Raw genomic sequence first — 26,495 nt, forward strand, 5'->3', positions numbered from 1 at the left:
CTAGGATAAAGAGCACAATCTAGGACTTTGAGTCCAGCTTAACTTATCATTGGACGATCTGCTTCTGGTATCCTGACACGCCAAATGCTGCTGTTTTATACTTTCGCATTGTATGGTTGTGAATCAGTTGGTGTCTGCTCAAGACGTGATCAACACTTTCACCGGTACCCTACCCTCGTCCTCGCCATCTTTGGCAGCATTTGCAGCTAATCTGAAGGCTCTCTCACCGTCCTCTAGAGGGACTCGATGCGTCACCAGTGCCTCTGCGACTCCGTCCAACTGACCGCTAGCGAACAATGCAATGGCTGCCGGGTAGCAATTCGCGTACCGGAACACTCCCACAATGTCGACTTCTCTAAGAGCAGCGGCTCCCAATGGTAGTGTCTGTACGGGGTTGCCCATGCCGACAAGTACCAGTACGCCGCCAGGAGATGCGGCGTAAATACCGAGTTGAACGCATGGTGGCACACCGGTGCATTCGTACACGCGGTCGAAACCAGTGGCTAACCCTGCCGAGGCAGCAGCTTCCGTCGCTAGGCTCTCAGCGTTTGCAAATGCCTCGTCGGTATCTTTAGGTGGTGCTTTCTTAGGGATCAGGAACGTCTTCAGCTTGAAGCGACCGCCCGCCATCTGAGAAGCAATTTTCAATCTGGGTTCATCGATATCGGCGATGACAATGTTAGATACGCCAGCAATCGACAGGCTCGCAGCCGTTAGCATTCCCACCGCTCCCGCACCCAGGACCAAGGCGGTCGAGCCGATCAATGGTACATTAGCACCGGAACCGGCATTCTGACTTCGATTCAAGGCATGCAGGACCACTGCTAGAGGCTCCATGAGTGCACCCTGCTCAAAGGTAACATTTTCGGGAAGCTTGTGGCACATGTTGGCTGGCTGAGTGAGCAGGGTCTGCAGAGTGCCGTCTAGGTGAGGAAACGTCTTGGCCGAAGATCTGAAGGTCAGGTTTGGGCACAGGTTGTACCTCCCGGTCAAGCACACTTGGCAATTGCGGCACGGCAGGCCAACTTCCAGCGCTACTCGGTCGCCAACTTTCAGGTCTGATCCACCGTCTGGCACTGCTGTGACAACACCGGAAGCCTCGTGGCCCAGTGCCACTGGCGCCCTCAGCACATAATTTCCATTGCGGCCGTATTGGTAGTAATGAAGATCGGAGCCGCACAGTCCGGTAGCCTTGACGGATATTTGCACCTCACCCTGCTTCGGCAAGGGTGTCGCTCTGGTTTCCTATGGCTGTTAACGCTTCTGTTACCAATATTGGGCGAATCTCCTCACCAGTCTCAGATCCTTGGCACCGTGGAGCACCAGCGCTTTAATACCGTCAATCGATCCCATTTTGTTGTACTCGGAGGTGTACTTGTGTTTTCCCTGGCTTACCGTCGCCGTTGTTGATAGAGGAACTAACAGCAGGGTAGATTGAGGATATGATGTTGGCCTAGCTTTGTTTGAAAAGGCGTGGGCCGGGCGGGGGCAGAGTTGGTCTCCAAATGCTTTTAGTTGCCTAGCAGGAGATCGGCCAGAGTGCCGTACAGGAATCCTCTTTGCGTAATATTCGGCGGGGGTGCGAAGGATGGCGTGGGGCGCGACAGTGGTGGCAGCAAATAATGTGGGGGCAGTCAACCCCCGCAGGCAATTGCGGCCCGGTCTGCTTGCCTTCAAATGCCGACGTGTGAACACAGCTTGAGGGTGAAGAGAAGAGTGACTCTGTGCCTCGTTTGGGTTGAAGCAGCGATAGTGGTCCTTCTCGGAGTCCGAGCCACGTGAAATCCACTCTCCTGCATGCCATCTACATATACATTCAGTCTACAACTCAACGCCAAGAATCTGCCATACCTCTGGACTGCCGGTATCGCCCTTGAACACTCTTCCTCGTACATCGTCGGGACATCCCATACATTCAACCACCCGCATCTACCACGGCCGACATGGGCAAGCCAACAGTCTTACTGATCGGCCCTTTGGCTCACACAGACAAGGAATGGGATGCACTTGGCGACAAGTATAATCTGAAGGAATTCAGATCCGGTACTCGAGATCAATTTCTGATCAAGCTCAAGGATGAGTTCAGCGATGTCGTTGGCATTTATCGCTCCAATCTGTCTGTTGCTCAGACTGGTCCCTTCGACAGCGAGATCTGCTCTGCCATGCCTGATTGTCTAAAGTTTATCGCTCACAATGGCGCCGGCTACGACAACATTGATGTTGACGCATTCACCAACAAAGGAATTCACATCTCCAGTACTCCGATCGCTGTCGATAATGCTACCGCAGACGTTGGCATCTTCCTCCTACTTGGGGCTCTTCGGTATGCTACCATTCCGCTCAACGCGATCCGGGCTGGGAATTGGCGAGGCAAGACTCCAATTGGTCACGATCCTAACGGAAAGACTCTCGGCATACTTGGAATGGGTGGCATCGGTAGAGTAAGCGCAATTCGCTTATACAAGCATTGTCACTAACAGATGGCAGGCCATGGCTCATCGCGCTTGCGCTTTCGGCATGAAAATTATCTACCACAACCGCAATCGTCTTCCCTCTGAACTGGAAGACGGTGCGATATATGTCAGCTTCGATGAGCTTCTCGCCAAGAGCGACGTTCTGAGTCTGAACCTAGCCCTCAATGCAAAGACGCGGCATATCATTTCGGCTCCCGAGTTCACCAAGATGAAAGATGGAGTGGTCATCGTCAATACTGCGCGTGGTGCTCTCATCAAGGAATCAGACCTGGTAGAAGCTCTTGAATCTGGCAAGGTGGCCTCGGCGGGCTTGGATGTATTTGAAGACGAGCCCACTGTTCACGAGGGCCTATTGCGCAATGAGAAGGCTTTCATTGTTCCTCATATCGGCACAAACACGTATGTATCCCGCTGCCAAAGTCTGACGGTGCACTGACGAGGGAACAGCTACGAGACCCAGCGCGAGATGGAGCTGCTTGTACTCCGCAACTTGGAAAGTGCAGTGGATGGCAAGGGCTTACTCACTCCTATTCCCGAGCAAAAGACCAAGGTGAACGGTAATCTCTAGCCCACATCTGCCAATTAAAGATGCTTGATAGACACGGGGTGAAGGCAGCGGCGTCACTAAGCAAGCTGCATTGGCAAAATAGCAAGCTTAGAGTGAGTGATGGACATGCGTATGACATAGAACATAGAGGATGTGGCTTAGGTAGCGTCTGATTCAAGTATAGACTCCGTCAGGCTGAGAGCTTTAGGGGCCCGGGGGGTCACTGGGACCGCCAAGATTATATGCCCAACCTCGGCCCAAAATGCACATGCTTCTGGCCCGCATCCCTTCTTTCGCTCTCCGCCAACTTGATGCTGCCAATGCATGTGACACGCCTCATCCTCGCCTCTACCGCTTCGCGAAGCTCCTTTCGATCATTGTAGACTACCTCAGAAAGAGCCCTCGAGCCATGCCACGACATTCATGATACGTTGTGTTGCCCTCCAACAATGGCTGTGCATTCCAAGGAAGACCCGTTGACGGCTATACTGCTCCATTACCGCGAGCTCCTGCGCTCGAAGCTCCGCCGCACACCGAGATCCGTACGATTAGCGGCAACCGCAGCACTTCTTCTCTCCATCGTCACTTCATCATATGGTGGCTATAATTGGTGGAAATCGCGGTCAAGGGAGCGCGCAGTGGGCAGAACCCTGCTGCGCAAGAACTCGGGCCTGCGAAGAAAGGATGGCGCCCGCATCATATACGTTCCCAAAGGAGAGACAACTTCCAAAGTCGTGATACATCCGACCCGGCCCACCACGTTCGATGCTCATCGGCGACTCTTCCTGACTCCGCCGCGTGTTACGCGACTCAACAGTGGCACATCCACACCCGCCTACGGCCATGGGCCGCCCTTGCAGACGAAACCCGGCTTGAATCTGGCCTTCCTCCACCAGTTCCTGAGTCTGCTCAATATCATGATACCCCGATTCAGATGCAAAGAGACGGCCCTGCTGTTCAGCCATGGCGTGTTCCTGCTGCTGCGAACGTATTTGAGTTTGGTCGTCGCGCGCTTGGACGGCGTACTCGTGCGCGACCTGGTCAATGGCCAAGGCAAAGCCTTCATGCTTGGTATCCTTCGCTGGCTATCCATCGGCGCTCTGGCATCCTACACAAACGCCATGATCAAGTTCCTACAATCCAAGATCTCGATCGCCTTCCGCACCCGATTGACAAGGTATATTCATGATCTTTACCTGAACGGCGATCTGAATTACTACAAGCTCCACAACCTCGACGGAGGTATCGAAGGCGCGGACCAGTATATTACACAAGATCTGACGCTCTTCTGCCAGGCCGCGGCAAGTTTGTACTCCAGCCTTGGAAAGCCCATGGTGGATATCTTTGTCTTCAACTATCAGCTGTACCGCTCACTAGGGCCGCTTGCCCTGAGCGGGCTACTTGCCAACTACTTCGCCACCGCTACCCTCCTTCGCCGCCTGTCTCCTCCATTCGGCAAGTTAAAAGCAGTAGAGGGGAAGAAAGAGGGCGATTTCCGAGGCCTTCATGCTCGTCTCATCGCCAATGCCGAGGAGGTAGCCTTCTATGGCGGTGCAGATGTTGAAAAAGTCTACCTGAACAGAGCATTCAGGGAGCTTCAATCGTGGATGGAGGGCATCTATAATGTCAAGGTGCGGTACAACATGCTTGAAGACTTCATTCTCAAGTACTCGTGGTCAGCCTTCGGCTACATCATCACCTCAATCCCGGTCTACCTACCAGCATGGGCTGGCATTGGTGAAGCACCTAGCACAGAGGCACAAGTCAAGGACCGAAGCCAAAGCCACATGAAAGATTTCATCACAAACAAGCGTCTCATGCTGTCACTAGCAGATGCTGGCGGACGTATGATGTACAGTATCAAAGATCTGTCTGAACTAGCCGGCTACACATCCCGGGTCTACCAACTCATCTCCACCTTACATCGCGTCCATTCGAACTCGTACGGTACCCATCTCCGCCGCAGTCCTGGCCGTATCGAACTCTACAGCCTCGCTGACGTGCAGGGTACCGTTTACCTCGGCTACGACGGTGTGCGCCTCGAAGATGTTCCCGTCGTTGCTCCGGCACTTTACCCTTATGGTGGTGACGAGCTCATCGAATCTCTCTCTTTTGTTGTCAACTCTGGCAACCATCTTCTGATCTCAGGCAGCAATGGCGTCGGCAAATCGGCCATCTCTCGCATCGTCGGCGGTCTGTGGCCCGTCTACCGAGGCCTCGTCAGTCGGCCTCGCAGCAACGGTCAGGATGGCATCATGTTGCTGCCGCAGAGGCCGTACCTCAGCATCGGCACTCTGCGCGATCAAGTGATCTACCCGCATACCGAAATGGACATGCGTGAGGCAGGCAAGCGCGACGTAGATCTCGAGCACATCCTCCAGGACGCCAAACTAGGGCACCTACTCTCACGGGAAGGCGGCTGGGACACGCGCAAAGAGTGGAAAGACGTGCTGAGCGGTGGCGAGAAGCAACGTATGGGCATCGCTCGCCTGCTCTACCACGAGCCCCGATACGCGTTCCTCGACGAGGGCACCAGCGCCGTGTCCTCGGACGTCGAAGGCATCTTATACGAGACGGCCAAGGACAGAGGCATCACGCTCATCACCATCAGCACCCGCGCCAGCCTGCGCAAATACCACGTCTACAATCTGACGCTGGGCCTGGGCGACGAGGGCTACGATTGGGAAATGGTCAAGATCGGAAGCGACCAGGAGAAATTGAACGCCGAGAAGGAACTGAACCAGCTGAGGGACAATCTGGCGCAGGTGGAGGCGTGGCGGCAGCGGAAAGCCGAAATCGATAGGGAGCTCTCGCTGGGAGAGGTCACGCTCAGGGGCGGCGAGGAGCTCGAGGCGCCTGGCTATATCGACGCGGAAGCAGAGGTGGAGGAGACATCGGTAGTTGATGATAGGTGATTCTGATATTGCTATTGGGGAGAGCTATCCCAGATCTTGCGAGACAGGAGCATGAATATATATACCCACACCAGCTACGTGCGTGGGTGAGTCTGGCTGAACCCCCTGTACCATTTATGCCTTTTCCCGCAGCAGACACAGCATATCTTTTATACGCGTTCTGACACGACATTCCAACGAAAGCGACGAGTTCTTTCGCCACGGCTGAAACGATGACAAGACAAAAGAATACAGGACTTTTTGAAAGTTCATCAATGGCGTTTCCTACATTCCTACTTCGTAATATTACATACTTCATACTTGTGCCAACAATTGCGGGCGGCGCTGAAGAAACGCTCATCTCGCAGGCTGGCTGACGACTTTTTGTCGTCTCGAAAACGAAAGGGAGACTTTGTCGCTGAAGTTTTGGCGTGACCCTGTCCTGTCGACTAGGGCCGAGCGAGCGAGTCGATGCGCCTGGCATGCTGGCTACCTGCTACCAGGACTTCGCGCGTGTCTCTCTGTCTCGGTCTCTGCCTTTGTCCACTCACTGTCCTTGTGTAGGCCTCCGGTGCTGCGATGCAATTTCTGTGCTCCAATTGAGAGCACAATACCGATTTATGCAGCCGAGCCGGCCCTGCATGTAGCACCGGATGCCTCCGATGAGAAAAGAAAATTCAAGCCATGCCGAACACCACATCTTGCTGCTGCTGTTGCTGCTGCGCATTAACATTCACATTGACAGAATCAAGCAGATCCCAGCCACCTACAAATTCTGCGGGCGGGCCTGTGCCATCACTAACGCTGAAGTCCTCCCAGTTCAAGCTCGCCAGATCGAATGACGGCAAGTCCCCATTACTGTAGCTCCGGCTGCCGAAGCGCAATTTGTCGAGCTGGGCGGGACCAGGGTACAGCAGGCGCGTCAGCTCCGAGTCCTGTGCGGGACCAAAGGATGAAAGTGACGGCGGGCGGCCGGAGAAGACGGATTCGAGCAGCGGACCCAGCAGGCGTTCGTAGACGCCGGCGTAATTGGAGACCTCGTTCCAGCCCTGGGCGGCGAGGGCGAGGAAGTTGGCGGTGAAGACTTTGGTCATCTCGAAGATTTGCTGGGCGCTGAAGCGCGCCGAGATGCTGTCGAAGCCGTGGCGCAGACAGAAGAGCACGACCATCGAGTTCTCGAGCACGTGGTGCGCGATCAGCCACGAGCGTCGGTAGAAGCCGGTCAGGATGTGCTCGCGGAGGCTCTTTGCCGAGGAGCATGCCGCTTCGAAGGCTACCATTAGACTTCGGGGGGCTGGCATGGGTACTCGTGGGGATGGTCTGTGTAGGTTGGTCAACCCGTGTGCGAGGGTGAACTCTGTTAGCTCATGACCATCGTTGTAGTCCTCGTACCAGGCTTGCAGACGCCGTTCCATGAGGGCAAGCCAGTCGTCCCAGGTCTGGCCCGGGTCAAGGGGCATGGCCTGGAAATGGACCTCGGTCATGATGGACTGCAGACGGCGGAAATGAGTCCAGCGTAGCATATGCATCTTCGTCTCTACCCCACTCAAATCGATGCCCGAAGGGCGGATATGGCGGTCGTCCAGTATTGATGGAAAATGCGCATCGATTGTCTGGTCGGGGATAGATAGCGGCCTTTGTAGCGCGGAGCAGATGGATCTATCGAAGCAGTAAGCGGTCCAAAAGATACGGCGTCGCAAATCTAGCGTTACTTTATCGAATGCTAGTGCGTCGGGCGCTTCTCTGTGTAGGCCAAGTTCCAGGCAAGCTCGCATAGCGGCGCCGCTCAACATCCATACGTTGGCCAATCGAGGATTGATTGACGCATACTGCAAGATCATGAGCGTAACTTGGATACCTGCCAGATCGGATGGAATCTTCGCACTTGACGACAGATGCTGTATTCCTTCCTCGAACAGAGATCCGGAGAAGACCATATGCTTGGCCTCATGACCAGTCTTGGAACTGCCGAGCGTAGCTGAGACCGACAGCATGAGATAGATGATGAGGAAATCGTAGGATGGAGCAACGGTACGGTGCCGATCTGGAAGCGCTTGGAGCGTAGCCAGGACCGAGTCCAATTGCTGCCATAGCTCAGGAGCATACAGAACGGGAAAGATGGGATAGACCTTGGTCATGTACTTTTTGATGAGACTCCTCACAATGTTGGTAGGAATGCTCTTTAGCATTGCGCAGCTGACTTCGTTGGTGAGTCTAGACACCGAAGACTTTCTGCGAGCCCCCTGAGGACTTTCTGAAGCCATCGCTTTGGAAGGCGTGAGGCTCATCTTGACTCGTGCGACCAAGTCAGTAATTCCTGGTCCGGAGGGTAAGATAGCGAAGATCATGGCTTGCAGTTCGTCGCACTTCATAGCCTCGTCGCGACCAATGTCAGGCTCCTTGGGCATGACAGGAGTTACCGGCGAAGGATTGCTCAGGGCCGAAATGCTGTGCCGATGGCCTTCGGGCTTGGCTATGGCGGGTAGCGGAGGAGCCTGAGATAGGGACGTATCAATGTGTAAGCCGTTGTGAGTGGGCATGCCCGCGAGTATATCAGAGGCATTGAGGTCGTCGAGGTTGCCATTGCGGGCGAGCTCGGCTTCGACTTTGGCAATTTCGGCCTCGAGATGCTGGACGATGCTGCGTGGAATGTTGGGATCTTGGTCTTTGGAGCTGTACCCGGTGCAGGAGGTTTTGGCTGTGACGCATTGGCCGCAAGGAATGGCGCGGTCGCATTTGATCTTCCGCCGCCTGCAGCGCGCACACGAGAGCACCGAGCGCCGACACTCAGCCATAGTGAAGGCGACAAACGAACTGAAGACGAACAAGCACTGCCTGGTCGGTTGATGCACGACACGGACTGATCACAGGGCGGGCTGAGAGAGCGATAGAGACTGTCGAGATACATTACCTACCTGAATAGGCGGGTAGATAGGCCATAACCGAAAGGTCTTGGCGTCCCCCGCCCCTCGGACCCTGCTGGCTGCCCCCCATCTTTGAGCTTTGCGACACCGGGCCGTGCGCCGTTCCCGACTTTCCAAATCTCTCTCACTCTTGTTTTCTGTGACTGCTGTGACTTGAAGTGAGGTAGAAGTTGTAGGAAAAAAAGGAGGCGCTGTTTTCCTTTTTATTGTGGCTTGCACAAGGCTGTCAAGCGCTGAAGTCCTCAGGAGTAAAAGCACTGACCAAGTCCGAAATGGACGACGAGGCGACGACCATCTCCGAAGCCGACCTCACGCGCCTGCTACCCACCTGTCAGAGATGTCGACGTCTGCGTCGGAAGTGTGACACGCAACTTCCAGCGTGCCGGTTGTGTCAGAAGGGTAAAGCAGAGTGTACCTTTTTCGACCATGCCCTGCAGCAAACACTGCCACGAAGTTATGTCCACTCGCTGCTCACTCGATTGAGTCGGCTAAGGGCAGCTCAGGTGGCTGCGAATGGCAACAACGAACCGCCAAGTGCCTTCCGATACCCTCACCATGCGCGGAATCTGTCGACAGCGACCGTGTCCACCATCCCGGAGCCGTCCACCAACGGCTGGGGCACCCACACCAGCGAGCTGTCCTTTGACAAGCATTTCATTCTGCGCAACGCCAATCCGACATGCTGGCAATTCTTCGGTAGCAGTTCAGCCTACTCGCTCGCAATCGAGGTCATTGTCCATGCCCAAGCCAGGCTGGGCCAGATCACCTTCCCAGATACGTATCAGCAGGGAGAATTCTGGCTCGTTTCCCACCGGAATGCTGGCGAAGAGTCGCCGCACCCCCGGTTGACACCTTCGAGAGAGGAGATTGAGATGCTGTTCACTCTCTACTCGAGTACGACCAACCTGATGATGAGCGTAGTGGACTTGAACGAAGTACACGCCGAAATCTCGGTATACTTGCAATATCAGGGATCTAACAACCATATGCTCTCGGGTCCCGAAGCTCATCAATTCTTCCGAGTCAGCATGGTGTGCGCCATAGCTGCTGCCAACAAAGCCCGCCATCGACCAGAATACGTGAATGAGTCGATGGCATATTACGCAGAGGCGCTGCAGTGCGTGGAGGAGGTTACATCCGACGTCTCGGTCGAGTCCTTGCAGGCATTGCTACTGCTCACCCTCTTTGCCCTCTTCTACCCTAGAAGAGGCGATATCTGGAAGCTGCTGGACTTTGCCTGTCGGCTCGGTGTCGAGCTCAACTACCATTCCGAGACCAACGATGAGTTTGAGAGTGAAAAAGATCGTCGCTCCCGCCGAGCAATCTTCTGGGGGCTGTACACCATTGAGCGGACCATAGGCCAACACTTCGGTCGACCTGCAGACCTTACAGAGGAAATCATTACGGCTGAATATCCCGCCTCCATTCACGATGCGGCGGGGAACGATCCAGCATCGCTGCAATTCATTCTTTCATCGCACTACTATCGCCTAACTTACATGAGGTCAGAGATTTTCCGGGACTTGTACATGCCAGCAGCTGCCCCTAACCTGCCGCGAGGCTGGTACGAACAGCGTCTAGATCATATTCTCGCCTGGAGACGCGAGCTACATTATCTGGACAATGTGTTGGGTGTCGGTTCCATGACGTGCGAGATGGGATTCGATAGCTCAGTTTGTTTTCTCTTCCAGCCGCTCTTGCTGAGGGCACTCGCGTCAACAAAAGAGCCAATGCTCGCCCATGACTGCGCAGACATAATCCCACGCGAAAGCTACCACTCCGCATGTAAGGTGATCGACTTCTACAACAAGCTACTTCATGGCGCCGAGGACTCCCCATATGGTCAATATCCCATCACTGTCATCTCAGCACATTACATATACCAAGCCGCCCTGACAATCATGTCCCATTGCCTGTTGGCGATTGATGGCCGGCTCCCAGTGGTCAATTTCTCAAATGAGATGAGTGGCAACGCTGAAGGGCCCATTGATTTCCGGGGAATCGCGGAGATCTCAGAGACTACCCTCGCCCTGCTCGACTCTTTGGGCAAGAAATTCGCAGGCATGGTCGGAATGTATGATATCTGCAAGAATTTGCATGACAAGGTCTTGCCAGTCATGATGCGCAGCGGTCTTGCTTGAGGGAACTCCGGGCGGTTCATCTGGGAGCCACGATGGAGCTCTCGGCTTAGCCTCATGCTCACCCTTCGCGCTTTCCTACCTCGATACGAGAGTGTTCTTACTGCAACGTGGGTGCAGGAACAATTATTGCTTCGACTCGATGGTAAAATTGGCAAGCATGGATCTCCACAACATCATCAGGAACAGTCTTATTGTCTACATCTCTTCACTGGGCACGCAACATCACATCTCATATCACCATCATTCGTTCTCAAATCTTACCAGACTCCACTCGTGATGTCTCCATGTTTTGGTCGACGCGAAGAGTCCTCAGCGACGAGAGAATGTCACCTACCGCCAGACGAACAAAAAGCGACCGTTATGCTCATGATGAAGTCCTCAAAGCGGCAACAGAAAATTCTTCGGCAGAAGTCGTGCTCTCACGGTCTGATATCGAAGATATTGGACTTTGAGCTCAAGATGGCTTCGTCTAAGATCGATCAGAAATGGCATTTGGAGAAGTGGCTCGAGGCCGACGTTGATCGCGTGGTGCTTGCCTTAGGTCCCTAGTCGGCACTGGTCGAAGAATCATTCATGCAGATCAATGGTTCGTCTAGATTTGTATGGCTGTGAAGTTCCGCTAATTGTTCAAGCAGGTCGTCGAGAACAACTTGTTCGGTGTCTTCAATCATGGCGTATTCCCTCTGATTACCTGGAGCAAGTCCTGGACAATCTCAGGGGCGAAGTCAACGCACCAGATGTGCCACCGACAGAGTGTCTCTCTCCAACGTCTCCATCATGCGAAAAGGCGGCTGATGGCAGCAACACGCAGGCCCCGGCAGCTTATTCATTCTCAGTACCCATGGCAGGCCCATACTCCCAACCTTACCTCTGCACACAAAATCCACCCTCACAGACAGAACCTTCAGCCTGTGAAGAGGATGTCACAAAGGCTGCATCTTCGAGGACGAACTGATGTTCCTGCCATACGCCCAAATGGGATGTGGCCGGCAATTGGTGATCGAGACCCCATCTATGTATAGGCAGCCCGGAGAGGCCGGCCACGAGCTTCGTCTTTAGCTCAGCTCGAGGGTCATACGAGAAGGGTCACCAAGGCGAGAGCTACTAGGAATCGGAGGGAAAAGCTACTTCACAATCGCTCACAATCGCTGCAGTGAAATGTAAAGAGGTCCGGTTTTAGAGCTTCATAGACTACTTCTCAAAACGCCATCCGCTTCAAGGGCCATGCTCGTTCTAACAGCTTCGCTGGATGCTCTTTTGTTAGTATTCTACACCATTTGACCGCTGTGTAGTACCTTTACTACTGCAATAATGCAAGGCACTGCACCAGCTCACTGCTGCTCCACCAGCTGATCTGCAGCCAATCTGAATCGGGCATTACTCACCTCCAACTCCACCACAGCTCAACTCCACCCCATTCGAGATCTCGCCCACATCTCGTCGACCAGAGAAAAGCTGCATGCAAAGCACGCTGGCAGACCCAGCTCCCTACCCTCCAATCGTCTATATTTGGTCTCGTTAGCTTCAGCACAGCTCACGTGCCCCCTTCCCCTGTTCGAGCTCACACGAGCCACACATAATGCTCGCTCCCCTCTTGACCGCGCTCTCAAAATCCCACTCACATGAGTACCCGCTTCACGCCAACGAAGCCCTGAGCGGCATTCTGGGCTCCATCTCGCTCGCGTGCTGGATTTTCCTCTTGCTGCCTCAGCTCCTCGAGAACTATCGAAATTCCTCGGCCGAAGCGGTCTCGCTCGCCTTCATTTTTGTGTGGTTCCTCGGCGATATCTGCAACCTGATCGGGGCGGCATGGGCAGGCCTTGTCCCCATGATCATTGCCATTGCAGTATATTTCTGTATCAGTGATGGGGTTCTCATTGGGCAGTGCTTGTATTACGGGATACGAAACAAGAGGAGGCAGGCCAAGGCCTTGTTGGCCAGGGAGCGTGGGGACAGTGTGATCGGCGGGCAGAGTGCGGCTCTGAGGGATGAAGCGGCCAATGGAGATGGGGAGAGGGCGCCGCTGATCAAGAAGAACAGGACTGGCAGCTACACTGGCACCATCCCGGGCAGTGGTGAGCGCCGGAGAAGCAGCGGAGGCAGTGCCGAAAGACGACGGAGTAGTGCTGCCGCTCAGCAGGCCAGGAACGAACACCTCGCGAAGATTCTGGAGGAGACGGATGAGAGTGGTGTCAGGCTATGGGGCAAAAATGCTCTAAGCGTGCTGGGCATCGTCGTTGTTGGCACAGCTGGCTGGGCAGCGGCTTACGGAACAGGCGCGTGGAAGCCGAGTCCGCCACCCGCCGAGGTCCATGGGACGGAGATGGCGCCTGGTGCGCAGGTCTTGGGCTATGCCAGCGCTGTGTTGTATCTCGGCGCGCGGCTGCCGCAGATCTATAAGAACTGGCAGGAGAAGAGCTGCGAAGGTAAGTGCTCGCTGATGATGATGTTGGTGTTGTTATACTAACTGTTGCCAGGCTTATCGCTACTATTCTTTATACTGTCTCTGCTCGGAAACCTGACTTATGGAGCGGGAATTCTCTGTCACTCACTCGATAAGGATTATGTCCTGACCAATGTCCCTTGGCTCATCGGCAGTTTAGGAACCATGGCAGAGGACGTGATCATTTTCGCTCAGTTCCACGTCTACCGGCAAGCAAGGAGGGTTAGTGACACCGCTGTCGAGTGAGATGCATATTAGACCAGCAGAGACGCGATTCTCGATTTCAACCAAAATGTCAACATGGGCTTCCTAGGAGTACAGAACCGGACTCGAACCGCCTGCGACCATGACCAGGCAGTGCTGCGGTGGCGCAAACGGCCATGCGTCGCCACCAGCCTCCCTGTCACCAGGCAACGCTCGCCTTTCCGACCCCTTATATACGGGGTCGGCAGAATTTCAGTCAACTTCCAGACACGAAATCAGCGAGCTCGCAGAAATGTAACTTGTTCGACTTTGCAGGAGACTAACCATCTCGGTCTATCGAAGCCACTAAACTGGTCATCGAAGCGAATATGTCTGTCCAGAAGCGCTGGTCCAACCTGCAATTGCGTAGAGAAAGCGACCATATCCTTCTACAGTGGCATTCAAAACCATCAGATCTGGTTCGGGAGGTTGTAGCAAAAGCTACAGCCTTGCTTTTTTGCTTTTTCCAGCATTGTTTGCTTTGGCCATTGCAGAAATTGGTGCGCGAGTTACTGTATACCTCGCAGTCTTGTGCTTGTGTGGTTTCATAAAGCCGGAGGTCTGGCAAGGATATCACTCCGCTGCCATGGCTCTACAGGTACGGACTCCTCAATGTTCGACATATGGGTGACAGACAGCCCAGTATATAGAACATGCCTACCAACCTGAAATGCCTCTCAACGGTCTCTCGAAGTTCAGTGGCCACTTAGCTCAGATCATACAACCGAATTATGACTACGCGAAACTCAATACTTATTGCGCCGTTTCTCGAAGTCCTATCACCCACTACGTCGGCATGGTATAGAGGCAAGTGGAAGGCCGTGAAGCCGTGAAGCCATGCAAGGCTCCCCTGCAGCCTAGCCTTGGCGAACTGCGGTTCGAGCGTGACTTCGAGTCGATCAATAAGGGCAAATTAATTATCTACTTCGAACGCACTCCGGCTTAGAGACCTTCACTATTCATTTACTTGAAGGTCTGAGTTCAAAATCTCTCTCGCTTGCCTTTCTGTAATATCCGCCCTCTTTCGGCGATTTCTACATCCGCTACGCGTACTTGAACGGACCTTTCCGAGGCATATTTCCTTCATACAATCCCGAGACCACGTCGCTTTACGGTCAAGCTTAAACAGATACATCCGTCAATATGGCGGATGACACGGAGCCTCAGTACAAAGAAGAAGAGGAGGTGAAGGGTGAAGGCGCTGGTGATGAAGAAGTAAGTCAAGACATTCATGCTAGACCTCAGAAGACCAGTAGTAATAACCTCTCCCCTGCAGGACGAGATAGCCGCTATGAAGCGCAAAGTCGCCGAGATGGAGTCCGAGGCGGCCAAGCTGCGCGAGATGCAGAAAAACCTCGAACCTGCTGCGGAAGGCGGCCTACGCGAAGACCGAGAAGATGTGGATGCGCGCAGTATCTTCGTCGGCAACGTTGACTACGGCGCCACTCCTGAAGAGATTCAAGCACACTTTGCGACCGGTGCAGGCACCATCAATCGGGTCACCATCCTGCTCGACAAGTTCACCGGTCATCCCAAGGGGTGGGTTTAGCACCTTTGCTTTCTGAAGAGCTGGCTTTCACTTTGAATTTTCAAGACCCATGCATCAACCACTTTGCAAAAGACACATTTCATGCTGCCTGGCAAGAGATGGATTACTGATTGGAATTCGCGCAGGTATGCATATGTGGAATTCACCGACCCAAGTCTGGTTGCACAGGCTCTCGTGCTCAATGAGAGTACCTTCCGAGGCCGCGCCCTCAAGGTATGTCAACACTCGAGTGCATATGGGCAGCTACTGATGCCCAATATAGGTCGTGCCCAAGCGAACCAACTTGCCTGGCATGGCACGAGGTGGCCGAGGAGGTCGCGGCGCTCCCCGCGGCGGCGGCGGCGGTGGTGGCCGTGGTGGAGGTTATGGTCGCGGGGGGTATGGTGGCGGCGGCAGTGGATACGGAGGTGGGTTTGGGGGTGGCTCCCATGCACCAAGAGCTGGCTACCGCGGTGGCTTTAGGGGTGGAAGAGGCGGGCGAGGTTATGCGCCATATTGAGTAGCGATGAACAGCTTGAGGCAGAGTTGAAGTAATTGGGAAATTGGCACATTGCGCGTTGGACTGGCTCGGGTCGTGAAGGAAAAAACTGGCTTCCCAAAATGCTTCTTTACCACGACTCCAACGACTTCAAGAAGACCACTCCACTCAACAGAGTCGCTTATGGCGAAGTCTGGTCCCGCATGAAGGAGTGGTGCAATACTCATCGGGCACGTTGAGCCATGAGATTAGTACTGCCAACAAAACCCTAGAACCTCCACAGGTTGGAATCACAAATGCAGAAACATCACTACACGGTATCGTCGCAGCGAACGCAGTAACTTGGGCCGCCGTTTTCAGGTTAGGAAGAATGATGTAAGCTGGGGGATGCAGGCGAAATGAGGGTCGCACGGAATCTACGGCGCCCTCACGAGACCATCAAGCGGGCGCCGGCAGCAGCGTACCATTCTCTCAATTTTTGGAATCTCATAGAGGGCGGTTTGTTTGCATTTGCGATCTCTTATGCAATGATGACATGAAGGTGGCATTGCTGCTTAAGAGGCGATGATTGAAACCGTGCCGGCATTCGGATCAGGTTCCTTCTTAGCGCCCTAAGCTGCGCCTCAAGAAACGACTACTTGCCTGACTACACCACTCCCTCCCGCTGCCGAATACGCCTTAGACGGCCTCGATACTGGCCTACGCATTTTGTATTCATTTACATTGTCTTCGCTTTATCTGGCTCTGCTTGTCGAGTCCCTTCCGCAATCGAGTCCGCGTCGTTGCGGCCCCCTACTGTCTCCGTGGTGGCCTACCCCACCATCGGTCAAAGAGCACGGAAACACCCTAAAGAGCCGCGCCGCGTAGACGGCCATATATTTGAAGGATGCCTGAAGCCAACCTGCCCTCGTATGTGTTCCACAGCGTTGAGATAAGCATAGCGGAAGCTAACAAATCTGCACAGAGAGCCGAACCTTCGGGTAACGAGTATGTCGCTCACTTGTTAGCTCTCAATCGTCGTGCCTAATCTCGCCCGCAGTCATTGCCGCAGATGGCCTGTATAAAAGAGATGTCTTCCGTGAGTCCTTACAGCCCGCCATCGACGACAGGGATTGACATGTTCAGGCTTTCCCGACCCTTTCGCTGTCGCCACGATTGGTGGCGAACAGACCCGGACCACTTCTGTTATCAAGAAGACGCTCAACCCGTACTGGAACGAGGTCTTTGATATGTGCGTAGCTCCTATCACAACCGGGCGCAGCTCGTGGTAACACAAGACTAGGAGAGCCGGAGAGGACAGCATTCTCGCCATTCAGATCTTTGACCAAAAGAAGTTCAAGAAGAAGGACCAAGGCTTCCTTGGAGTCATCAATATCCGCGTTGGCGATGTTATCGATTTTGACGCAGGTGGTGATGGTAGGCAGCTGCCCCGAATCGTCATCAGCGCAAGGTGACTGACGCTGAACACAGAAATGCTCACTCGCGACTTGAAGAAGTCCACCGATAACCTTGTCGTTCATGGAAAGCTCATCATTAATCTATCTACTAATCTATCTGCACCCCCGACAAATCAGCCTGGCCGTCCGCCGGCGAGCTCACAAGGCAACATGAACGGTCAAACCTCCTTGGCCGGAGCCTCTACAAGCCAGCTCGCGCCCTCCTCTGGCACTAGTCCTGCCCCCTCTCGCACTACTACAGCGACCTCTGGCCCACCGCCTGACGCACGCGCCTCTGGTACCGCTCTCAATGCACCTCCTGGTGGCCCGCAAACCAATGGCGCAGGTCGCTCTGGTGGGTTCAGCTCTTTCGAGGACGCTCAAGGCCGTCTGCCTGCTGGTTGGGAACGACGAGAGGACAACCTTGGTCGGACGTACTATGTTGATCACAACACTCGCTCTACCACATGGACCCGCCCATCAGCTCACTTGAGCGAGGGTGAGCAGCGAAGCAGGATGGAAGCCACCATGCAGCAGGAAAGGCAGCGCCATCAGAATCGTATGCTTCCAGAAGACCGCACCGGCGCTAATTCGCCGAATTTGCCAGATGGTGGTGCCAGTGGTGGCAGTAGCTCACCCCCTCAAGCCAACGCGCTTCAGATGATGGCGACTGGGGCCACCACCGCAGGAACTGGCGAACTTCCAGCCGGGTGGGAACAACGGCACACTCCTGAGGGAAGAGCGTACTTCGTTGACCACAACACTCGGACGACTACATGGGTTGATCCTCGTCGCCAGCAGTACATCAGAATGTACGGCGGAAACCAGGCTAATTCGACCTCGATTCAGCAGCAACCTGTGTCTCAGCTTGGTCCATTACCCAGCGGATGGGAGATGCGACTCACCAATACCGCTCGAGTCTACTTTGTTGATCACAATACCAAAACAACCACCTGGGACGATCCTCGACTACCATCATCTCTGGATCAGGGCGTACCCCAGTATAAGCGTGACTTCCGACGAAAGCTGATCTATTTCCGATCTCAACCCGCGCTCAGGATCCTGTCTGGGCAATGCCACGTTAAAGTCCGTCGCGGCAACATCTTCGAGGATTCCTACGCCGAAATCATGCGGCAAAGTGCCACGGATCTCAAGAAGCGACTCATGATCAAGTTCGATGGAGAAGATGGTCTGGATTACGGTGGTCTCTCCCGCGAATTCTTCTTCCTCCTCTCTCACGAAATGTTCAACCCCTTCTACTGCCTCTTCGAATACTCCGCCCATGACAACTACACCCTGCAAATCAATCCTCACTCTGGCATCAATCCAGAGCATCTCAACTACTTCAAGTTCATTGGTCGTGTTGTTGGCCTGGCGATTTTCCATCGTCGCTTCCTCGACTCGTTCTTCATTGGCGCTTTCTACAAGATGATGCTGCGCAAGAAGGTTCAAATCAATGACATGGAAGGCGTAGACGAGGAGTACCACAAGAACTTGACGTGGACACTCGACAACGACATCACAGATATTTTGGACCAGACATTCAGCGTCGAGGACGAACAGTTTGGCGAGACGAAAACCATTGACCTCAAACCCGGCGGGCGCGACATTCCCGTCACTAACGAGAACAAGCGCGAATATGTAGAGTACGTTTACCCTGCCCTAGCCGTTCCTTGACTTACCACTAACACTTCTGCTTCAGACTCGTTACCGAGTGGAAGATCGTCAAACGCGTTGAAGAGCAGTTTAATGCTTTCATCACTGGCTTCAACGAGCTAATCCCTGCGGATCTCGTTAATGTCTTTGACGAGCGCGAGCTGGAATTGCTGATAGGTGGTATTGCTGATATCGATGTGGACGACTGGAAGAAGCACACCGACTACCGCGGCTACCAGGAGTCCGACGAAGTCGTGCAGAACTTCTGGAAGGTTATTCGCACGTGGGATGCAGAGCAGAAGTCCAGATTGCTACAATTTGCGACCGGCACCAGTCGCATTCCTGTCAATGGATTCAAGGATTTGCAGGGAAGTGATGGCCCCAGACGGTTCACGATCGAGAAGGCGGGTGAGATCAATGCATTGCCCAAGAGTCATACTTGGTGAGTACTTTCCTCCCCCTTCCCGGGGTTCCTCTCTTTCCCCCTCTGTTTGCCCGAGGCCATTCAGTTCGTCAGGAGTGCTCGCGAGAGACAAAGCGTGATGACTAACGAGACGACAGCTTCAATCGACTGGATCTGCCACCATACAAGAGCTACGAGGTATTGAACAGCAAGCTCAGCACGGCCGTCGAAGAGACGTTGGGCTTTGGCCAGGAATAAATGTAGCGAAAGAAAGTCCAAAGTCTTTTTTTCCAAAGCACAGCACAGCGCCCGCAAGCAAGCAAGCAAGCAAAATTATATTTGGTATATTTGGTCAATCAAATGCACTCACTCACCCACCTACAACCTATGTCTGGTGCACCCACCCACCCACCCATGATACAGATACAGCGGAAAGGGGACCTTACAAGCCAAGCTAATTCCGAGAGTGTGTGCCGTGTGGGAGGGAGAGCAGGCTTGATGCTCCCCAGCGGCGGCGGCGGCGGCGGCGGCGAGAGAAGGAGAAAAGGGAAGGTAGTGGTGTGGCAGGCCGACACTGCCGTTGTCGACAGAGCGCTGGCGTAGAGCAGCTGGCTTCGTGGCGGAACTCAGGGGTTGCGGGTGAGGCATTGTGGCGCGAGACTGATCTGGGGACGGCGGTTGGTGGTGGTTGGTGGAGGGGACGACACGAACTACAACAACAAACTACAGCCGCTGGGCTATACAGACAGGCACGCACAACCCCGAGCAGGATATAAACACTTTTTGCGGCCCCGTGTAGTCGGATGTACACACGAACGACTTCGGGGGTACAATCACGAGATGATCGGGGGAACAGATTGGCAGGGCGCCGTGGCGTACAGTAAATTATTGGCAAAGATTGATCCATTGGCGGTGCGATGCGACGCGACGCGAGGCTGGCTATGCTTGTGTTGGCTTTGCGGGAATAATAATCTGTTTGTACATGATCTTGCTGCCGCTGCGAAGCGCTTGCCTGCGCGACAATTTACTAAAAGCGAAAAGGTATACTGTTGGCCGTGAAGTCATGGATCGTAACGCTTGCCGCATTTGATCGCGAGAGACGCTTGAGAGGGTGCTGATCGGGGCCGTGGATTCAGGATGGTGGCCGAGCATGCTGCAGCCACAGGCGAGATCACTGTCAGCCCAGAGTACTCCGCAGTCGAACAGAGATGAATGGGCGACAGGGGGGAGCCTGCTCAGCGTCTGTCCCCTTCACAGGTCTGGCCTGGGGGTGGAACTGCCTCCCACAGATCATCGTCGTTCTGAATTTCATCGGCAGCAATACAAGATATGTCAGCGTACGACGTAGCGTCACCATCGCTATCGAGGCCGTCGAGGCTCCGACCGGCGTCGGAGTCGGTGATCGGAGAAATGGGCTCTGTTTCAGCAATTTGATCTTGCTGCATTGACGGTATCACGCCAATGTTATTGCTGACATTGACCCAGTAGTCGGGTGGGGGGGCAGCATCATCATCATCCATGACTTGGACATCCAGATCAGCCTGGTCAAGGCTCGCTCGGTCTTGATCTGTGGTCGACCTTCCATGTCTGTTGTCAAGCGGAATAGGTGCCCTTACAATTGAGTCTTGTTGGGGTATGTCGTTGGCGAGCCTTCGAGGTTCGGTGAGGAACGCTGAGCAATTGGGCAAGGCAATTACTTTCTCTTTCTGTTGACCAGAGTCCTCAGATCCAGGGTCAGACCTAGCGTTAGCCGCAGGGGAATCAATGGTGGGGGGAGATGCAGCCTCATAACAGCCCTTTCTTTCATCTGGACCTGCAATCGTCGTCCGTAGCGGAAGGACTTCCCCGTCCAGTACCAGACGCTCAATAACCCGAGCAGCATACGCTTCCATTTTGGCTTCTTTTCTGGAGGACTTTCCGATGCGCCCCATTGTTGGAGTCGTCCCCGTCTCGTCATCATCTGTGCTATCTTTGGTGAGGCTGACGGAGGAGCTCTTTTCACTGCCTTCCCACAAAGGAGTAAGGTTCCAGACATTGAGCATTGAGCGAAATTCTTCCCATAACATGTCAAAGTCGTATTGGGACTGCAGGATAGCCTGGATTTGACAAAATTCTAAACGCTCGATGAAAGCCATGCTGAGGATTCGTGTCTTGAGAGTAGCCCATTGAGCTAAACGTGCTTCTGATCCAGGCAATTCGAAGCGCTTGCCACGGCCATGAAGTCTTCTTCCATGGAAGTGGATGTTACCACTCCCACCCATATAGCTGAGTTCGTTATCACGCTGTTTGATGCTCCGGGAGAACAAGCACGAGCCTTCCCTTGTGACGGTGGCCACTTCCCGGAATCGGCGCTGGAGCTGCTTGCTCTGCAAACAACTCTCACCGATGCGTAAGAGGAAGCCTCTGGTATACCTCCAGTAGCCGTTCTTGGATTGGTAGACTGCTTCACCACTCGGGACGTGCTTCTCTTCGACAAAGTTCCGATAGTTGCAGCAGCTATCGAGATGCCGCACGAATTGTGGTACGTCCGCGTCTGGATCACCAAGAACAGCCTGGTCGCCTCTCATCTCGCGACGAGACATTCGCATCATCCTCAGCCGCTTTCTGTTGTACTCCTCCATATCGGCCTGACGGCTAAGTGCATTTCTTGTCCGTGCGTCGAAGATTTTCTGGTTCCAGGCCTGACGGGAGGTCGCCCCAAGATGAGGCAGGGTCTTGCTGCACCACAGACAAACCCTTCGTCTCTCGTAGTCGGCACCGGCACTATCAGAGCATCCGAGGCCGTGACACATGAGTCGTTCTTTACTCACAGCTTCGTAATTCTGCTTGTCCTTACACTCCAAGCACAGCCATCCATTACTTCTGAGTGTACATGTGCACAAGTCGTCGTTCTGGGAATCTTCATGATGCTCACCAGAATCGAAAGAAGATGGCCCGGAGATCGACAGGGGGTAACGCCTGGATTGACTGATGTTTCCATGGTCCCAACAACTCTGACATAAATAACGACAGCGGTTCTTGAAGGTATCCTCTTTGCCCCTCGCAAAGGAAGATCTCACGATGCACGCTTCGCATATCAGTTTCGAACAGAGGCGGCACGAGTGCACTCTATCACCTCTGGTATGAGTCGAAGACGAGCAGACAAACAACGAGGCTGCCTTCAGTCTCTGCCAATACGGGGTACAATGAAGTCCGACGTATAAGGAATCCCGTACCAGATCTGTGCTGTTTAATTCTGCGAGAGGTTGGGGTAGGGCGAAACCATGAAGGTTCGCTCGCATGGCCGAGTTTGTTCGTGCCAAAGAGATGAGATCGTCCGCTGCCAGGTGGCTGCTCAGCGACAAGGCGATGGGCCAGAGGCGAACAACTAGCTCAAGTGTCGCGGTGTCATAATGATCGTCTCCTGGTGGCATCTTCGGCCGCTGCCGGTACCTGAAATGACTTCTCTGGTCGCCGGTCTTGGCTCAGAAATGGTATAACGGGATGGAAGGCGGGGTATCTGAGACTTGGGGTCCAGTGCCACCGTTTGTTCTGGATTCATCCGATTGGTGTCAGTCAGGTAGGTAGGTAGGTAGACCTAATCATGATCGCTGCATCAATAATGTGCTCGTGGAAGATGAGGTGGGTGCGCTAGCGTGGTGGAGGCGTTGTTGCCTGATGGTTGCAAGGCTGATCGATGAAGGGGACAAGGCTACGGGTGGGGTAAGGCAACAGTCGATGTTTGGAAATTTGTGGGCTGTAGTAGTTTCCGAGATATTGTAACGATGAGGTGGTGGTCAGTCATAACATGAATTCGAGAAGATAGAAGGCTCTGATATCGCAACTGTCAAGCTTGTGGTGGGGCTGCGACTGCCCTTACAGAGGTGTCCGGCAACATGTCGCTCTCCACCTACATCAATCGTGAGTTCAGACCAGCCCTGCAGCCACCCACTGCCTCGGTCTCATGCTAACGGGGTTGCAGAAAAAGTGCTGGTGATCACCGTCGATGGCCGGACGCTTGTCGGCAAGCTGATCTCTTGCGATCAAGTCACCAACGTCGTCCTTGCTGAGACTGTGGAACGAGTAATCCGACCCGCTGATGACCCGGAAGGCAGTACCGAGCTCGAGCATGGCCTCTTTATTCTGCGCGGCGACAATATCACCATCTGTGGGTTGGTTGATGAAGAGTTAGACAAGAGCATAGACTGGACAAAGGTGCATGGGGAGGAGATTGGATCGACCAAGCATGTGTGAGGATAGCAGCGGGAGCAGCTTGCAATCCACACTTCGGCAGAACCAGCAGTAGCTCGCTGCCATCAACAATGACGGCAACTGAACGCCGCGGAATTAGCACCACGCTCCGCAATGTCATAGGTCGTGAGCGTCGGACGAAAGAAAGCGCTGCAATTCTCCTACGAGGCATGGAGATTCTGGCAATTACCACACAAGTTCTGGAAGAGGCATACCAGGGTATTGGACATTCTCTCTGATGTGGCACGAGACAGTGCCACTCGAGCTACCTTTTCCTCGACAGGTGACCCGTGAAGCCATATTCTCGGTGCCAGAACCGACATCTAGAATACAAGCTGGAAAGAGCTCCATGAAGAATCATCGTGCAACATGCACGAGAGAAAAATGATATTATCGAGACCCAGCACCACCGCCAACCTGCAGGGATATTGTATACAGCTCACACACGACAGAATGGGCGTCAAGCAACCGTTCAGTCTGCCCAATTTCTCTCAAATACAATTGGAGCTCCTATACCAGACTGAGTTTTCTCAGCAGACTGGGGAAAGGATGGTCGCCTTCTTCTTGTTTCATGATGTTAGCCGTGACCTGGCTGCACAAATTCTCGCTGTCGATGCTGCCGAGGATGCTGTCGTCGTAGTATTTGTACAATGTGCCACCAGCTGTCCATATCCGCCGTAACGTGGCAACTGTGGCGAGGGGTGAGTAGATCTGATACTCCTCCTTTTCTATCTCTTTCAGCCGCTCCAGAGTCGTATATTGTTTCTCCCATGTACAGCCTGTCTGCTCCTCATACTCGGCCACGATATCATGGGGAGTCGCGGTGAACGAATGAACTATCAAAGTGGTGTTGCGCGACGCATTACCATTTAGTAGTGCGGCCACGAGGAACCTGCCCACGCTATGCAAGAGTCAGTCAGAGAAACATCCACTCACACACGGGACTTACTCAATCATGGCGGTAAAGCTGACCGGGCCATCTCCATCTCCGAGTAAGACGGCCCGTTTGAGAGAAACATCAAAACTGCCTAATTCGGGCCTGCCCTTCATTGGACCAAAGTATAGATCGCTGTACGGGCCCGTCACTAGGTATGTGTGCTCTAGCCTCTTCATCGTCTTCATGTGTGCTCTGACCTTCAACTTGGCCATGTGAGGAGGCTCGTGTACAGACTCGGGCCAATATTCGATGTCTGTGCCATATTCCGAGGGGAAGAAGCGCCGTACGCCAGCTTCTTCAGCCCATGTAATCAGGGGTATTTGTTTCTCAACACCTCCTCTACCGACGCAGGATACGACCGTGTCAATGCCTGCACGTGGGTGGTCAGCAAGGCGGGCCTCTTGCGTTTGGCAGACTCGTACTTGCCTTTGTAAGCCTCCTTGACTTTGTCCTCGTCATCGAGCCGTGCCACAAAGACCTCTACTCCCCAGGACTCCAGAGCACAGATGTCCTGCACCTTCTCTACCACCGTCTTCTCACTGGTCAAGACGCATATCCGGTCGAACAGATGTTGCGAGTCTACGATCGCTCTTGTGATGTAGGTCCCTATGATGCCCGTGGCGCCAATTATGAGGATATTGCGGGCGGGCTCTCCCCAGGGCATGGCTGAGTGCCCCGGATTCGATCATGCACGTAAGAGGCCTGGGCGGCGGCGGCGGCGTCTAGGGTGCTGGGGTGCTCGGGAGCGGTACGAGTACAGGCTGACGCGGCGCTAACAAGATCCTGGACAGATTCGGTATGCGACCACAGGTGCTGCGGGTGCTGCGGATACTACAGCAATGAATCGGCTCTTCCAGAAAATCGATGCAAGGTGAAGTTGACGTGTATGTTGACGAAAGAAAGCGGCCCGTTTTGCAATCGATAGTGGTACCATGTACGCCAGACCGTCTAATCTTTGAACAGTTGGGGGCGGGTCACGCACATATTGCGAGTCCGCCGATCTACCTGCCGGATTGCAGGGAGCTAGCTACGTAAGTCGACCACATCTCAGAACCCGTAGCTGCCGTTCGGGTGCCTAGGCGTCATCTGGTATGGGCTTGCGGACCTGACTGCGGGCACCAGAATTAGCCTGCTCCAAGGCTGCGTCGTCACCTATCGCATTCGTTCGGTCCACCCCAGTTTCTCTGTTCACATATGACCCTGCGGCTTTAGCTCTAGGATACATTATTGTTCTCACAGTCACACGATACGACTCACTCTGATACGCTCCTCGACCCAGGATTGGGAGCATCACTGATCCTTTACCTATGTACTTCAACACACGCCAGCAAGCTCGAAGATTGCCTCAGCCGTAGCTCGGAAGGTGAACGAATATAGCCCCTGAGTATGCGCCGCAAACGCCCCGAATACGAGGATTTGGTTCTGCGAGAAACGTTTTGACAGAAGTAGTTAACCGATAGATGGCGGCAAGCCACTTCAGGCACGGCGTCCCTGGCACACGATCAACATCACGACCCTCAAAGCCCTGTACACCGGAGCTAACCTACGATGCTCGAATAGAAGTATCCTCTGGTTCACCACGAACCGCATAGGCTTACTACCGCGAGCACAGATTCCGCAAGTGACACCGTTGGCGCTCAATCACTACTCTATCTGTGTACAACCCAACAAACTATTCCTAGATGGTTGGCACCAGCGCTGTGGGTCGCAAGGCGCACAGCGCTGCATAGAGCAGCTTTTGGCCCCAGACCGATCAATCATCTTGTGAGATGGACACACCTTTCATACTCCGTAAGTGCTTCATTTGGACAAATTTTCGGTCGGCGGGCGCGATGAATGCTGCCTTTTCTTCCACGTGTGCTCATACTCGTATAAGACGTGGCCAGCCTGGTCTGCAGCCAAGTTACAGCTAGCAGATTCGCTTCTAGGCGAGCGCGCCAGGCGTTGTCGCAGGCTAGCGGCCGGAAATTAAGGCGTTGGCGATCTGCCAATGGCGTGTGGAGAAATCTGCATGATGAGGCAACAAGGAACCCTCCCCAAAGTCGGGCAATGCTGGCCTCCCTTCTACACAGTACAGCACTCAGATGCCTATTCGTTGAAAAGCGTCAGGTTTCGTTTGGCGTACAGAGGCAATTAATCC

General features: G+C 54.0%; 12 protein-coding genes across 12 annotated transcripts; 7 read left to right on the forward strand and 5 right to left on the reverse strand.

Moving 5' to 3' along the window:
* Positions 1-138: 138 nt before the first annotated feature.
* Positions 139-1,353, reverse strand: HMPREF1541_00731 (uncharacterized protein; the record flags this gene model as incomplete). Its single annotated transcript, XM_008713036.1, has 2 exons — positions 139-1,245; positions 1,294-1,353. 2 exons carry the CDS (start codon positions 1,351-1,353, stop codon positions 139-141), a joined length of 1,167 nt encoding a protein of 388 aa, XP_008711258.1.
* A 590-nt stretch (positions 1,354-1,943) lies between these two features.
* On the forward strand, positions 1,944-3,042 carry HMPREF1541_00732 (uncharacterized protein; the record flags this gene model as incomplete). Its single annotated transcript, XM_008713037.1, has 3 exons — positions 1,944-2,441; positions 2,488-2,873; positions 2,922-3,042. The coding sequence occupies 3 exons, from the start codon at positions 1,944-1,946 to the stop codon at positions 3,040-3,042; spliced, it is 1,005 nt and encodes a 334-aa protein (XP_008711259.1).
* Positions 3,043-3,470: 428 nt separating this feature from the next.
* HMPREF1541_00733 (uncharacterized protein) lies at positions 3,471-5,936 on the forward strand (the record flags this gene model as incomplete). Its single annotated transcript, XM_008713038.1, has 1 exon — positions 3,471-5,936. One exon carries the CDS (start codon positions 3,471-3,473, stop codon positions 5,934-5,936), a length of 2,466 nt encoding a protein of 821 aa, XP_008711260.1.
* Positions 5,937-6,592: 656 nt separating this feature from the next.
* Positions 6,593-8,710, reverse strand: HMPREF1541_00734 (uncharacterized protein; the record flags this gene model as incomplete). The annotated part of the gene is made up of 1 exon (XM_008713039.1): positions 6,593-8,710. One exon carries the CDS (start codon positions 8,708-8,710, stop codon positions 6,593-6,595), a length of 2,118 nt encoding a protein of 705 aa, XP_008711261.1.
* A 401-nt stretch (positions 8,711-9,111) lies between these two features.
* HMPREF1541_00735 (uncharacterized protein) lies at positions 9,112-10,980 on the forward strand (the record flags this gene model as incomplete). Its single annotated transcript, XM_008713040.1, has 1 exon — positions 9,112-10,980. The coding sequence occupies one exon, from the start codon at positions 9,112-9,114 to the stop codon at positions 10,978-10,980; it is 1,869 nt and encodes a 622-aa protein (XP_008711262.1).
* A 1,579-nt stretch (positions 10,981-12,559) lies between these two features.
* On the forward strand, positions 12,560-13,669 carry HMPREF1541_00736 (uncharacterized protein; the record flags this gene model as incomplete). Its single annotated transcript, XM_008713041.1, has 2 exons — positions 12,560-13,406; positions 13,458-13,669. The coding sequence occupies 2 exons, from the start codon at positions 12,560-12,562 to the stop codon at positions 13,667-13,669; spliced, it is 1,059 nt and encodes a 352-aa protein (XP_008711263.1).
* A 1,140-nt stretch (positions 13,670-14,809) lies between these two features.
* On the forward strand, positions 14,810-15,714 carry HMPREF1541_00737 (uncharacterized protein; the record flags this gene model as incomplete). The annotated part of the gene is made up of 4 exons (XM_008713042.1): positions 14,810-14,881; positions 14,943-15,205; positions 15,341-15,428; positions 15,478-15,714. 4 exons carry the CDS (start codon positions 14,810-14,812, stop codon positions 15,712-15,714), a joined length of 660 nt encoding a protein of 219 aa, XP_008711264.1.
* Positions 15,715-16,579: 865 nt separating this feature from the next.
* HMPREF1541_00738 (uncharacterized protein) lies at positions 16,580-19,446 on the forward strand (the record flags this gene model as incomplete). Its single annotated transcript, XM_008713043.1, has 8 exons — positions 16,580-16,602; positions 16,658-16,680; positions 16,733-16,771; positions 16,819-16,924; positions 16,976-17,109; positions 17,164-18,775; positions 18,832-19,227; positions 19,347-19,446. The coding sequence occupies 8 exons, from the start codon at positions 16,580-16,582 to the stop codon at positions 19,444-19,446; spliced, it is 2,433 nt and encodes an 810-aa protein (XP_008711265.1).
* A 977-nt stretch (positions 19,447-20,423) lies between these two features.
* On the reverse strand, positions 20,424-21,980 carry HMPREF1541_00739 (uncharacterized protein; the record flags this gene model as incomplete). Its single annotated transcript, XM_008713044.1, has 1 exon — positions 20,424-21,980. The coding sequence occupies one exon, from the start codon at positions 21,978-21,980 to the stop codon at positions 20,424-20,426; it is 1,557 nt and encodes a 518-aa protein (XP_008711266.1).
* Positions 21,981-21,994: 14 nt separating this feature from the next.
* HMPREF1541_00740 (uncharacterized protein) lies at positions 21,995-22,168 on the reverse strand (the record flags this gene model as incomplete). The annotated part of the gene is made up of 1 exon (XM_008713045.1): positions 21,995-22,168. The coding sequence occupies one exon, from the start codon at positions 22,166-22,168 to the stop codon at positions 21,995-21,997; it is 174 nt and encodes a 57-aa protein (XP_008711267.1).
* Positions 22,169-23,063: 895 nt separating this feature from the next.
* Positions 23,064-23,421, forward strand: HMPREF1541_00741 (uncharacterized protein; the record flags this gene model as incomplete). The annotated part of the gene is made up of 2 exons (XM_008713046.1): positions 23,064-23,088; positions 23,150-23,421. The coding sequence occupies 2 exons, from the start codon at positions 23,064-23,066 to the stop codon at positions 23,419-23,421; spliced, it is 297 nt and encodes a 98-aa protein (XP_008711268.1).
* A 507-nt stretch (positions 23,422-23,928) lies between these two features.
* Positions 23,929-25,019, reverse strand: HMPREF1541_00742 (uncharacterized protein; the record flags this gene model as incomplete). The annotated part of the gene is made up of 3 exons (XM_008713047.1): positions 23,929-24,319; positions 24,368-24,694; positions 24,778-25,019. The coding sequence occupies 3 exons, from the start codon at positions 25,017-25,019 to the stop codon at positions 23,929-23,931; spliced, it is 960 nt and encodes a 319-aa protein (XP_008711269.1).
* Between the last annotated feature and the right edge of the window lie 1,476 nt (positions 25,020-26,495).

Source organism: Cyphellophora europaea, assembly GCF_000365145.1.
Source record: "Cyphellophora europaea CBS 101466 unplaced genomic scaffold supercont1.1, whole genome shotgun sequence".
In the NCBI taxonomy this organism is placed as follows: Eukaryota; Fungi; Ascomycota; class Eurotiomycetes; order Chaetothyriales; family Cyphellophoraceae; genus Cyphellophora; species Cyphellophora europaea.